This window comes from Populus euphratica, unplaced genomic scaffold (genome assembly GCF_000495115.2).
Source record: "Populus euphratica unplaced genomic scaffold, PopEup_1.0 scaffold104.1, whole genome shotgun sequence".
NCBI classification, from domain to species: domain Eukaryota; kingdom Viridiplantae; phylum Streptophyta; class Magnoliopsida; order Malpighiales; family Salicaceae; genus Populus; species Populus euphratica.
In genome coordinates, this window is record NW_011499915.1 from 763,272 (window position 1) to 776,825 (window position 13,554).

Here is a 13,554-nt window from a genome sequence, read left to right on the forward strand (position 1 = left end):
AATTAAAAATCATTAATATATATATATATATTTATTATTTTATAATTTCAATTTAAAAGACATTTTTTTAACCAAACAAATTAAAATTATTTTTTATTCACCGGCATTTTTTTAATCAAACAAATTAAAATTATTTTTTATTCACCCTCAATTTCAATTGCAGTTTTAACTAAATATATATTTATCCAAATTAACCTAAATTAAAAATACTTTTTATAAAAACTTTTTAAAACCACAATCACTGCAACAACCTCAATACCAACAAACACACCCTCAGTCTAAACAACCATAACCAGTGAATGCCCATCAATTAAACTTGATAGCAATGAACAGATAAAACAGCAAAGCACAAGAAGAGATTTACTCACCGACATCAGACTCCAACTTTGCGCTGTTCAGGTCTGAAATGAGCTTGGTAATGGATTCTTTTGTTCCATTCTAAATACAGAAACAAAGATGAGAAACTGGATCAGAATAAAAATCGAAACCTAAAAAGGGAAATCCAGTACCTATCTATCTCATATAAAATTAGGCATAAAAGACACTTGTAGAACCATTGTCAAGCTACAGGCAAGGGCATAAGAGCCTAAACCCCCCCCTTCCTTTTTTTTATAAGCAGGGCTAGGTATTACATATTTCCAATTTAAACAGTGACTATAAGAAGAATTAATGTGAAAAGTTGAGAAAAATAAATAAAACCAAGAAATCAGTAAGAAATTAAACAAGGTACTCACACATTTCCAATTTCCTCCAACAAAGAACTGCAAGCATGAGAAAAAAGAAAAATTAATTATGGATAAAAAAAATAGCAACATAGATAACCAACAATCTAAACAATCAAATTTCGTTAAAAAAAGGATTCCATTTACCAAACTCGCTTCAAGTAATAATCTTGAATAATAATAATAATAATAATATAAAGACTAAAGAAAAGGTTACAAATATTATTAATAGTTAAAGAAACGAGATCTAGAGGAGACAGCGACTTTGAATAAGGAAGCAGAATGTGAAAAGGAAAAGGTTAAAAAGGCACCTGTCCAGTGCCAGCCATGGCAAGGACTCCTCTAAGAGGTTTTCGGGGAGAAGAGAAGCGAAGAAAGGATTGGGAATGAGAGTTGTTGGTGTTGTTGTTTGGACATAAACGGCGAAGACCGGAGAACTCAGGCGCGCAATACGAAGTTGCAGATTTTGGACCGGAGAGTGAGGTTGAGAGCATAGCCATGGCCGCTAAAGTCAAGTTTTTTTTTTGCTTTTTTTACGGGAAAAAAAACGTTATGTTACTGTTTGCTGGAAGTGATAGAGGAGAGGAGAGGTGAGGCAGGGTGGGTTTTGAAGCTGTGGTTGTTGTGTTTATGGGTTTCTCGTATGGTGGGAGGTGGATAGTTGTTCGTTCCACGCGAGTTTTCAGAGCGTCGATTGCACGAGGGATTTATAGCACTGCAGTTTATAGTTACATAATTTAGCAAAAATAAATTTATAGTATTGCAGTTTATATTTATATAAAGTTAATCTAATCACCAAATAATATTTTGAAAAATAATTAGAAGAAGATATTTCTTGATAAATAATATCTCACTTTTTTATGTTTATCTAATCAGTTTATTCCCTCTTAAATAATTAGTTTAATTGAATTCAGAGAAATCAGATTTATTTGAAGATAGGAGTTATTATGAAAGACTAATCTCTATGAATTACACGTGTACGTGTTGATGAGATGTTGAACGCGCTTTAAGAGCGAAGTAATAAAAATCTCGAAGCTGTTTACAGGTGGACGTGTCGCTTTTCTTCGACGAGAAAACGACGGTTGGTGGAAGTAAAAAACTTTCGGTTGCGGACGGGAACTACAAATGCATAGATACGAAACGACGAGTCCCCAATGTGTCGATAGTCAATACCATAGTTGTTAGAAACCATGCGGGGTGTAATGCGGATAAAAAACAAACTGTGTTATCGAGTTAGTGGGATTGACAGCCTTATTATTTTTGTATTTTTAAAACATTTTTAATAAAATTTATTTTTTTATTTAAAATTATTTTTTTATTGTTAATATTTTTGATATATTAATGATAAAAATAATTACTAGTATATTATCAAACACTTTTTAAATTTTTTTAAAAAAAATTAACTTGTTTGATTCTAAATTAGATTTAATTGACTTAATCAATCTACAACTTCAACTAAATTATTTAGTTTTAACTTTAAAATTAGTTTAAATTAAAACTAGTGGCTCATCTTATCTGCCATATCAAGTTAAAAGAATTAAAAGTATGTTAGGTATTGGAATAGTTTTTATGGTTATGGTTTGAAAAAAATTATTTTTGATTGAGATTGATTTGATATTTATATATATTTGATTAAACCTATGGTTGAAATTAAAATTGAATAAAAAATAGTTTAATGTATCTGGTTAAAAATATTTTTCAAATTAAGATTATAAAATAACTAAAATATTTATATATTAATATTAATGGTTTTTAATTTATATATTGTAGATTTAACTACTGCTATTACATCTTAAAATAAATAATACTTTATATATAATATTTTTTAGTATTTTATTAAATTGTCTACAATTCTATCATGCACAAAATTTATCTTATAAGAACTATAATTTTTATAGTTTTTTGAGCATATAACAAAATCAGGTAAAATATTATCAAGAGCAAAATTAGAATTATGATCAAATTTTATAAATATTACGCTATCATGAAATCTCTTTCTATTTTATATAGTATTATTTAATAATGTTAAATAATAATTTTTTAAATAAAATATAATTAAAAATAAAAAAATAATTTTTTTTTATTAAACAGGACTCGGTCAATATATTTAGGTTCGGATCAAACCTAATGCGACCATAAAGAATGAAGATGTTATCCGTAGTTCACATCAAATGTGCAAGTGAATTAATTCACTCTGCATCTCCCATGAACCAACTTGAAATTGCTTTTAATTCACTTATAATTTTAATATAAAATTAACTAGGGCTCATAAACACTAATCAACATTTTATTTTTAACAAACATGTATTTTTTATTTTTTATGATTTATTTTAAAAACAGAAGTAATCGTGTAAACAACACACTCTCTAAATAACCGCGCTCAACGCACTAAACAGCCATAGCAACTTCGTTTCTTTCCTTCATGGGTGGTATGATATTTGTCTCTTTTCATTGCCAAGCGTATTTGCTCCTGTAACGTGGATGTTCACTACCAGTCTTAAGGTCCAACAATGTGAAATAATTAATCGAAGAAAGTTATGGTTATTGTTAAATAAAAAACCTAATGGTCTTTTCAGATTTAGGTGGCGAATATAAGCATTTTCTGGGTAGGTGACTCACCTAACATTTAATATTATTTAATATTAAGGTGAATCTTGGATGAAGAACTGGGAACATGACATTCTTCCCCTGGAACATGAAAGATTAAAACCATAATTCCTCGTCATTCAGGGTAGGAAGTGAGTGCTGTGTCCTAGGCTAAAATATGATGGTGTCTAAAATCTCAGGTAGCAGCAGGAAGGGGCAGTGGAGTCCAAGAAGGTTCTGCCAGATACAGGAAGAGTCCTGCTAGCATAAAAAAGAGAAAGCGACCCCATCATCGTTGAAGTTTAAGCTGAAATCCGAGAAAAACAGTTGAGACGGTTGAGACAATGAGATCCTATTTGCCTCCTGTTTTTGTCTTTGCTTCAAGCAATTCCTCGACTAAAAAGTCCAAACCGACAAAGCAGTATCTTAAAAGTTAAAACAAACATCGGTTTCAACTCTCAAGATGAGTGATACCAGACCAGGCTTCATGTCCACCATGTTTGGCAAAAAGATCTAACCGGGTCGGCGTGTATCCTTATCCAACATTAAAGTTAATTAAGATAAGTAGATGGATATTAGACAATTATACGCAACTACTACCTCCTGCTAGCATTTGGAAAGGGACAATGGTGGAACCAGAATGACTTTTAGCAAGGATTAGATTTATATAGTGGAGGCTTGAGGCATATCAACAATCATTCTCACTTGAAGGATAGCTGGGATTCAGATTTTGGTTCAAGTAGGAGACCTCCCTCTCTCGAAAGGCTAGCTGGGATTCCAAGCTTCGAATCTTAGAATTAATTATACTGACAGCAATTCTCCTCCTCGGGAATGGTTGGGATAAATCAAGTTTAACCACAGACAATACACATCTGTATGAGCGGCATGAATTAAGCCTACAGTAAAGTCCATTTCAGCACTCGGTGAGTGGGGTCCTCAGGCTCTCTGCACGAGGTATCATCACTTAAGCCTACTGGATATTTTTCTTTTAAGAATTAGCCCGTAGTTGCCCCATTGTCAGGGTATCAAAACGTCTTTCTATTCATAGAGTCTCTTGTCAGATCTTGAGACCGGCTAGCAGGCTAGCAGCATCCCTGGTACTGTGCTTTATCCTCACCCATTATTAAAGTGTCATCACTCATCACAATTCTCCCTAACCCAGACAGCCCTTTCTCCCGTTGCCCTTTTGTCTTTTTATAAACACCAGAGCGTCGGTTATCAAGCTAGGAACATTAGCTCCAAGCCTGAGACACTAGTCACCGCGCACTCCATTGGTTGCCAAGCCAAAAGGTATGCATTTGTCCAAGTACGAATAACACAGCCACATTAGAGACACTGTCAAAGTTGCAAAACTGCAGGACAAAATTTGTACCAGATGTAAGCGGAGGCAGTAACAAAATATCATTATTGCATATTAAGATTGATATCCAAACTTCCCTAATTCATGTTGTTCATCCTAGTGGACTTCATTAAAAAAATCTTAACCATGTACTACCGATATGCATAAACTTCGGATGTAATCACTACACGGAATATTGTCCTCATTAAATATCCTCACGCCACTTCTTCATTAAATAATTTCCTGTGACAGTCATATACATACAGATAAGGATTAACCGCTATGCAAACTTGTCTTTCCTCCTATCAATGAGCTCTCTTTCAAAAACATTTTTTTAAAAAAAATTAATTTTTATTTTTATCTTTTATTTCAAATTAATATTTTTTTAGTATTTTTTTATTATTTTGATATAATAATTTCAAAATTGGAAACAAGCCCGGCAGGTTTTAACCGCACTTACGGATTGTTCTTGTCCTTGAAAACAAAAACAAAAATGACAAGGATGATCCCAAGCACCATCCCTGGAAGCTTCACACAGGGAGAACTCCCCCAGGTGTGCTCATATTAATGGAAGTATCTGGCCTTAAATAAAAAATAATTCAGTTCAGAGGCAAATTACATACTGAATGGATTAGAAACTAGTCTGGGGTATTGAAATGAGATAAATTGAAGAAAGCAAATTGCTTGTAATAAATCACAAATGGTAAATGAATGGTGAATATACAGAAGTTGGAAACAACCTGACTCTCCTTGTGCTCATTCTAACTTGTCTAAATCATCGTGCTTTGTGCTGTCAACTACACTGTTGGGTGAGCTATCCTGTACACTGTGAGAGGAAGAACACCTACTTGAAGAACTCCTTTCTGTAACACTGCTTTCCTTCCTCTGGGATTTTTGGGACTTTCTTTGTCCTGAAGATAAGTCCTGCAAAAATTATTAAATCAGTTTGTTGATACAATTATTAATAATGAAGACTAAAACGTTTCCAATTCCTTGTTTCTCTCATAAATCGTAACCAATCTGAAAGGTGACTGCAATTTACCTGATCTGCTGAAGATCCTGGAGTCTTCAATTCAAGGTCCGTGGTAACATCATTAGAACCTTCGCTTTTCTCAATCTTGCACTCCCCTGAAGATTTATTCTTCAGATCTTGTTCGCCTGAAACATGGGAGCGACTGGCAGGCTGTGAAAGAGAAGAAACATGCTGGGCGGGCTGCTGATCAACCAAGGTATTAGGCGCCATACGTGGAACAAAAGTTGAACATGGATTATGAATGACTGCAGGATTCTGATTTCCAAAAAAGGGATATGGCTGTATGGATGAATGCAATGGAATTGCCCCTGGAGGCATTGGCACTGGCATGGGAAAGGGATATGAAGGTGGGGCCATAATATATGAGTGATCCATAGCAGGCCACGGGTATGGAGCCCTGAGCCGTTGCTGACACTGAATATTAAGATTCTCAATATCCGATTTAAGAGATGCCTTCTCTTCTCTGAGATCATTTTTCTCTTGGCTCAACTGTTTGAGAAACATTTCAAGATTAAGCATACTATGCCAATCATCATCATTATTAAAGAAAAAAATAGGTGCATTAAAAGATCACCTCAAGAGATTCTTCACTCAGTGTAGCATACTCAGCCTTGAGTTTGTCAACTTGAGATGTCAAATCCTTCAGCAGCTGAATTGTGTCAGCTAGAATGGTCGCCTTGTCATTTTTAGGTCTATCAGGATCTGTATATCAAAATGAGCACATGGAGATCAAAACTGCATGGCCATGTAAACAAAGACTAAAATCTTAGAAAACAATATGCCCTAAACAGCCATTCTGATCACAATTAACTGATTCCTGATTCTCCAATATCATAAACCAATTAAGCAACATTTTATCCACAACCTGAAAGAACGTTTAAGTGATCTATTATACCAAATTTTACATTCCTTGGAGAATGTGAATGGGCAAGGTAAGCACCTAAGTCAGGTCCAACCCCCCGGTCCTCATAGAACAACCATGCAATACATTCAGCAACTAGAACCCAGGTCATTAAAGCAAAGAATTCAGAACCTGTAGCTGTCAGTAACTTTCTTCCAAAACATTACAAGAAAATGGGTCTGACTCTAATCAGCAGAGATCAGCATCGCATAATTCAAACCCGTTAAAAAAATGATAGCTACAGAAGCAATGAGTATTTACCTAGGGTATTCCCCAATTCAACAAAATGCTCATTCAACCTCTCCCTCCTCAATTTTTCTCGGTCCGCCTTTTGAATTTTCCTAGCCGATACACTATCTTTAATCTCTGCCTCGCTACAAAAATAAAAATGCAGTAAAATAAACACTAACGCACATCTTTCGATTAAGCAAAAATCCACACAAAAAACCTAATCAGTGAGCTTCAACCTTTGTTAATTGGAATAGATAAAGGGTATGGAGAGAGTACCTGGATTTGGGATTGGGGTTGGGGCGAGTGGGTGGCACGTGCCTCGGGTCAGGAGGAGGAGGCGGAGGATTGAAGTCAGTGAATGGATCCATTGGTGGATTCCGTGAGGGCGCCAAACAATTGATAGCTTATCAGCTGTTCCACTGTATGGTCGTTTCTGTTTCTCTTCGTGGATTGGTTCGTGCCGTACCCGAGTAACCGAGTTAACTGTTTTTATTTTTTATTTTTTATTTATTGCTGTTTTCTTTTATTTTTGCAATTTTGCAAATTCCTGGATCCAACACTATATTATTGATAAAGGGTATTGTTTTACATAGAAGCTTTTTTATTTTAAAATATATTTAATTCATGTTTTCCATTTATTTTTCAATGTTTTTAAAATGCATATGACAAATTTTATACAAAAAATAATTAATTAATTTAAATATAATTTAATCTAGCTAGCGGCGTGCTCCATTAAAGAAGGTTCAAGTGAAAAATATTAACTTAATCTAAAATCATTTTATTTGCTCCATTAAAGATTTCTTGTTATTTTCAGAAAAATATTTTTTCAATTTTTTTAATGTATTGATATTATAAATAAATTTTAAAAATAAAAAATATTATTTTAATCTATTTTCAAATAAAAAATATATTAAAAAATAATTTTTATCATTATTTTAAATACATCAAAATCATAAAATTATAAATTTATTTATTTTCAAACAATATCAAGACATCTTGATCAAAACCGTGCATCACAGAGTTTGCTGATGGTTTTTTCTAAGGAAAAGTTTAAATTTTCTATGCAAGTAGAGATTTACCAAGGCTATGCCACCGATAGCCTTTGAAAGCTTTTGTATTTTTTTTTTCATTAACAAACAAAGCCATGTTGAAAAATGTGGGTGAATTATTATATGAGAAGTCTTTACAAAAGTAGTTTTTTACAGCGTAAAAATCATTTACTTTCTAGAATGTTTGGTGCGTCAATAAATTAAAAAATATTCAAAAATAAAGACAGAATATACATAGTTTTCCATAAAAAGAGAACTAGATAGGTTATCCGCATGTGGGATGATTCTAGAAACACATGCTATTTTTAATTGTAAAACAATTAAAAAAATATTTTTTAAATATGTAATAAAGAATATATGATTTAGCTTTTAAGCAATATACAAATAATATAAAAAAAACTTGTTTAAATTATCTTGAATATTATATAAAAATTAAATTATAAAATATAAAAGAATATCAATCTATTATAGATATTGTTTGAACAACTCAAAACAAAAAGTGACATGATGAATAAAAAAAGATATGAAAGCCCGACTTTTAAGTGAGAATGAAGTCTCAACAATTGTTAGCAAGTAAAGAATAACAAAATGCTTGTTAACTTCTTGGTAATGTAAGGATTTGAATAACTCAGTTAAGTGTTTTCAAAACTATTTTATATATCCATTTATATGTTTGGATCTAGTATATAAAATAAATTTTCTTCGATAGAAACCAACTTAGGAATGCCTAAATAAAATTAAGAAAAAAATCAAAGATGAATCATACACACCTTTCTAAAAACTAAACACACCCAATTTCATTTAAAAATAATCACTATCTAATTAAAAAGATAAACTAAAAATTTATTTAAAAAAAATATACACAAATAATGCATTATTGTTTTAACAACTGAAAAACAAAAAGAAAAAAGAAAAAAAAGAACCAGGTCAAGTTATGGACTTGGCAAGCCAGGCTTAGTGCCTGTCCTAATAAAGTAGCGGCTTGCACTTGGGTCTTTAAAAAAAATGTTTAATAGGGTAGACGTCACTTTATTCGCCCCAAATATTTCAAAAGAAAAGGATGCATTGCATCCATCAGCAGACAACATGTCACCTGCCCCAACCAAGAATCTATCCACTATGGTGCCTAACAAATCAAGGGCCATCATTTTTTTCACTAAAAAATCATATTTTCAACCCATTTTGTTTTATCCAAAACACCTTAAAGACATTGTTAAACCAATCTATAGCTATTAAAAAGCTAAAAAAACATTCAAAATCCACCTAAAACAAAAATTCTTCTCAAGCTCAGATATGTTGTTTTGAGTGTTTTCAAGATAAAAAAAAACACTTAAACATAACCCCTCTCATCATATAGAGACATAAAAATCAACCGTTTTGTTGATTGGAATCTTCCCTAAGAATCATTTTCTCTTTTTAGATTGAAATTCAACAACACCCCCTTTTTCCTCCTAACAGAAAAGGATTGGAAAAAAAAAAGAAGGAAAATAGTGTTAGGTATCAAAATTTATTGTCTTGAAATTTAAAGGACTGATCACTTTGTATCTAAAAAATAGAAGGGATTAAAATAAATATTCCAACGAAACTTTCAACCCACCCTCATGTTACCCAAGTTTTCACTTCAGTCTCTTAGCTTTCAATTCAATTCTTCCCTTTAAAAGAATATACAACTGGGGGCTAATTTGGGCTTCAAATGGCCAAATTGTATAAAATAAATGTTCGAGGATCAAAGTGAAAATTTTCAAAAAAATATACTATTCCAATCCACAGTGAATTGTAGAAGAATTTATAGTAATCTTAAAAGCCAATGCCTTTTATATATATAATAAAAATACTCAGTTTCATTTCTTCATGGATTTCTAACCACATTCTCTCACAATTCACGGTTAATTTTTTATTTAAAATTAAATTTTTATGTTTTAAAATTATTTTAATATGTTAATATTAAAAATAAGTTTGTTTTCAAGAAATTTAAATAGATTTCTAAATAAAAAAATATTTAATAAAAAATTACCTTGAAAACATGCTCTAATTTTTTTGATAAAAAACACTTATAATTCGTGATAGTTATAATGATGTTGTGTTTTTCTTATTCAATTTTCAAAACAAGATACCGTAAAGTGTTATATTATATTTGTGCGACCGTGCTATGATATACGGTAAAATATTTATTTTTATCAGTGAAAAAAAAAAGTATTTTGGCTTCTATTATAGTATAACCCTATAAATCTAGTATATTGTTATACAGTATAAGGTAAAAAAAAGTGTTAGGCCGATGCAATCGAGTGTTAAAAAAGTAAAAAGGAAAAAATGACTTAGAGGAGCAAAAAATATTGGTATAATTAATTAGATAATAAAAAAATAGTTTAAGATTATAAATGCACCAGCTTAAACAAAAAAGAACAATGGTAACCTAAAAAAAGATTTAAAAAACAAAAATCAGTTGGCACATCTCTTGTTAAGGCTTAGTAGGTAATGCGTAGTCTGATTTGCATCATGATAGTTGGAAAATCAGAAATTAAATTGTTTTTAACCAAAAAACTCATTTGTCAACCTATTTTAACCCAAAACACATATAAAACACTGTAAAAACCATGATAAAACCCAAAAAACCAAAATCAACTCGAATTCAAAAATCAAACTGAGATTAAATATGTTTTTATGAACCTTAAAGCTAAAAAACACGTAATATAATATCTCCTCATCAAATGGAACCATTTGACATAAATATTGTTTATTTTGGTGGTTTAAATTAGTATCAACGATACTTTTCTTTCTCTACAACTAAAATATGACGACATGTCTTTTCTCTCTCAATAAGGAACTAAAAACTAGAAAAAATAAACTATTATACCAAAATTGAATTGAAAAATATTGAGGTATTGAAATTATATAAGTTGTGTGATTTTTAAAATTTAATAACCAAAGTGCATCTTTTATGAAACTTATAGCATGCCACTCATATTTGACATCCTTTTCACTTTGGTCTCTTTTTTTTTAATCTCATGAGAAATTATTAAAAAACATTTAAAGACTAAATTAAAAAAATATAAAATTTTATACAGCTCATCCACAATATTGTATGAGAGGATGCACAGTTGAGTATTGTACAGTAGAAAAACCTATACCTTTTAAAGTAATAATGAAATGGAACTCGATAAAAATAAACACACCTATAACAATTAGACCATAATTCATTCAACAATAACACTTTAAGATTATGTTTGTATTTGAGGCATCATTTGTGTTTTCTCTAAACACAATATATTTGGTGTTTGGTAACCAATATCAAAAGAATATACAAATGGTCGGCCCCACCACTTGCCTGAGGCTAGACCTTGTTATGAAAAATTAATTTTTTCCTGCTTTTGTAAATTGGACCATAGGTTGAACTTTCTGAATCTAGAAAAGGCTTTGAAAAATTATTAAAGCATCCTCTTATTCTCTTTCTCTTCTTGTTCATTTTCAATTCACATTCATTTCTCATTCAATTCACCCTAACTGCAACAATTTTAATGGTACAATCACCATTACTACTACACAACCCACAATAATAACCTTTATAACATCTTTTTTTTCTCATTGACTTATCATTGATTTTCTCTTAATAGCAGAAAAAAAAGAATAAGAATAACCTTCTTTATTGCAATCAACAACCCCAAAATAAAAATCTAAATCTCGCTTCATTCAGACACCAAAGCTGTAATTTTCAACGAGTTAGTTCGCTTAATTGATCGGTTTGCTCTTATAATTTTGTTAAGTTAATTTTCGTTCCTTGCTTCCAAACCTAGATCTGTTTATTTCTTTTTATAAACCACTGGTTTTTTGCCCTGGTCTAAAATTATTGCTCATTGTTTTCAAATCCCTATGTTATGCCTGTACATATCTTGAATTATTGATATTTTGACTAATAGGATGTTAAACTAATTGAGGCTGAAGAAATAGTACTCGTTGCATTGTCAACCAAAAATAGTTTTCAAGCCACCATAAACAATGTCTTTTAGTTTTTTGCTGATGAATGCTAACAAATAAATAAACATAAATTAAACTAATAATTTTTTGTGTTAATTATAAAATCACCTAATAATTAATGAAACATAACTAATTACAATTACTATAGATGATACTCAATATGTATGATCTTAACACTTTAAATTTTTAGGTTAACGTGAAATTTATATTACTTTAAAATGACATTCAATTAGATAATGGTGGAAATTCATATGCACTCCCATGAATGACAACTTACTTATATTTGTCTGGATTTTTTAAGGACAAAACACTTTCTAGGTTTAAGTTGTCTATGTGTAGTTATATATGTTGTTTTTCTTATAAAGAAATAATAGAGCAATCATAGAGTACACTACCTATTATTTTTATAATGAAATACACCAGTTTCAACGGAAAAATCTCAAAGAATTTCATTACATTATTGTCAACAGTTATGTTATTTGATAATTGCTATAAATATCATCAACCTTTTACTTTTTAAATTGTGGATGGTAAAGCTGATCTAGTTTCTTATTTCAGCATTCAATCTTTTATGTATGTAGTTAATTGCTTGTTAATTATGAATGGTAAAGCTAATATAGTTTCGTATTTCATTCCTTATTAACATTCAATCTTTTGTTAGTTTCTTTAGTCTACCTTTTACTGTAAATATAATTGCCTGTTATTTTAGTTTCTTATTTTAGCCCTTGTTAGCATTCAATCTTTTGTTTATATAATTAATTGTTTGTTTCATTGTCAACCATTAAGCAATAAATGAGTCTAACACATATGATAAAGCTTTTTAGGCCAAAGCAATATTACACATGTTTTGTGATGTTTGTATTAAAGCTATTAAGAGAAGAATGAGACCAAAACATCCATTTTGATAAAGTTGACTAAGAATTTATCATATAGTCATTCAAAAAGTAAACAGGACTTTCATTAACAAAAACTTAGCTTAAAAACAAATGGGACAAGGTTAAAAAAAGACTGGAGGATATGAAAAAAATTTAATAACTGAAACTAGAGTTGGTTGGAGTACTGAACTTGAGACCATCTCGGCAATTGATGAATGATGGAAAGAAAAAATTCAGGTTAGTTTTCATTATCGATAGCCTCACAAAATTATTTGTATTGTTGCATTATTTATTAATCTGTTAGCATTTCTAACTACATCCAGCTTTCATTACATAAGAAATGAGAGGAGCAAAGAAGTTCAGGAAAGTTAGTATAAAGCCCTCGTTGTATGTCAAGTACAACATCATGTTTAGTAATATAATGGCTACATGACAATATGCTTAGACTCTCTCACAAGGACTCTTATCAGATAAAAATAATAAAACTGCTGGAATGAGAAATAGAACCAATGAGGAAACTTATATAAAAAAGAAAATGGTGACTTTAAAAAGGATACAATCCCTAATTTTATACATGATGTTAATAATATGATTAGTGAAAGTAACGTCGTAAATAGTAGCAGCAACCACATTAGTGCAAAGAGAAAAGGTGCACATCATATTACACCTTAATCCTAGAAAAAGAAAAGGGGAACTGAAATTAGAGCACAATTATTCACTCATCTTGATCTATTTGTTGAGTTTGTCTTCATAGCCAGATAAAGCACAATAGTTTTTAAAGATAAAAAAGAATGTAGCATTGAAGAGGTAATGGAAGTACTACATTATACTGATGGAGTTAACATT

General features: G+C 30.9%; 2 protein-coding genes across 6 annotated transcripts in view; both read right to left on the reverse strand.

Moving 5' to 3' along the window:
- Positions 1-1,352, reverse strand: part of LOC105134517 (triosephosphate isomerase, chloroplastic-like) — a 4,432-nt gene extending 3,080 nt beyond the window's left edge. The window contains exons 1-3 of the mRNA XM_011038965.1: positions 1,034-1,352; positions 735-761; positions 369-438 (exon numbers count right to left, since the gene is read on the reverse strand). Coding sequence (XP_011037267.1) covers positions 369-438; positions 735-761; positions 1,034-1,222 — 286 coding nt within the window. The 5' untranslated portion in view covers positions 1,223-1,352. The remainder of the gene's footprint in view (positions 1-368; positions 439-734; positions 762-1,033) is intronic.
- Positions 1,353-3,927: 2,575 nt separating this feature from the next.
- LOC105134516 (transcription factor bHLH121-like) lies at positions 3,928-7,293 on the reverse strand. 5 transcript variants are annotated; one of them, XR_844001.1, is made up of 7 exons: positions 7,089-7,293; positions 6,843-6,955; positions 6,255-6,382; positions 5,690-6,169; positions 5,388-5,571; positions 4,476-4,660; positions 3,928-4,445 (listed from the first exon to the last, which is right to left on the reverse strand). XR_844001.1 is itself a non-coding variant. In XM_011038962.1 (6 exons), exons 1-5 carry the CDS (start codon positions 7,178-7,180, stop codon positions 5,404-5,406), a joined length of 981 nt encoding a protein of 326 aa, XP_011037264.1. In that variant the 5' UTR covers positions 7,181-7,293; the 3' UTR covers positions 3,928-4,660; positions 5,388-5,403. The 5 variants fall into 5 exon arrangements, 4 of the variants coding, with proteins under 4 accessions (XP_011037264.1, XP_011037266.1, XP_011037265.1 ...); XM_011038962.1 differs by having other exon boundaries at positions 3,928-4,660; XM_011038964.1 differs by lacking the exons at positions 3,928-4,445; positions 4,476-4,660 and adding an exon at positions 5,126-5,224.
- Between the last annotated feature and the right edge of the window lie 6,261 nt (positions 7,294-13,554).

What these genes read in the sequence shown, in the direction of transcription:
- LOC105134516 (XM_011038962.1), bottom strand. Translation starts at nt 7,180, where the DNA reads ATGGATCCATTCACTGACTTCAATCCTCCGCCTCCTCCTCCTGACCCG. An exon ending in TGAATTGGGGAATACCCTAG is followed by an intron (nt 6,383 to 6,842) that starts GTAAATACTCAT and finishes TTTGATATACAG; the next exon opens with ATCCTGATAGACCTAAAAAT. An exon ending in TGAGTGAAGAATCTCTTGAG is followed by an intron (nt 6,170 to 6,254) that starts GTGATCTTTTAA and finishes TTTCTCAAACAG; the next exon opens with TTGAGCCAAGAGAAAAATGA.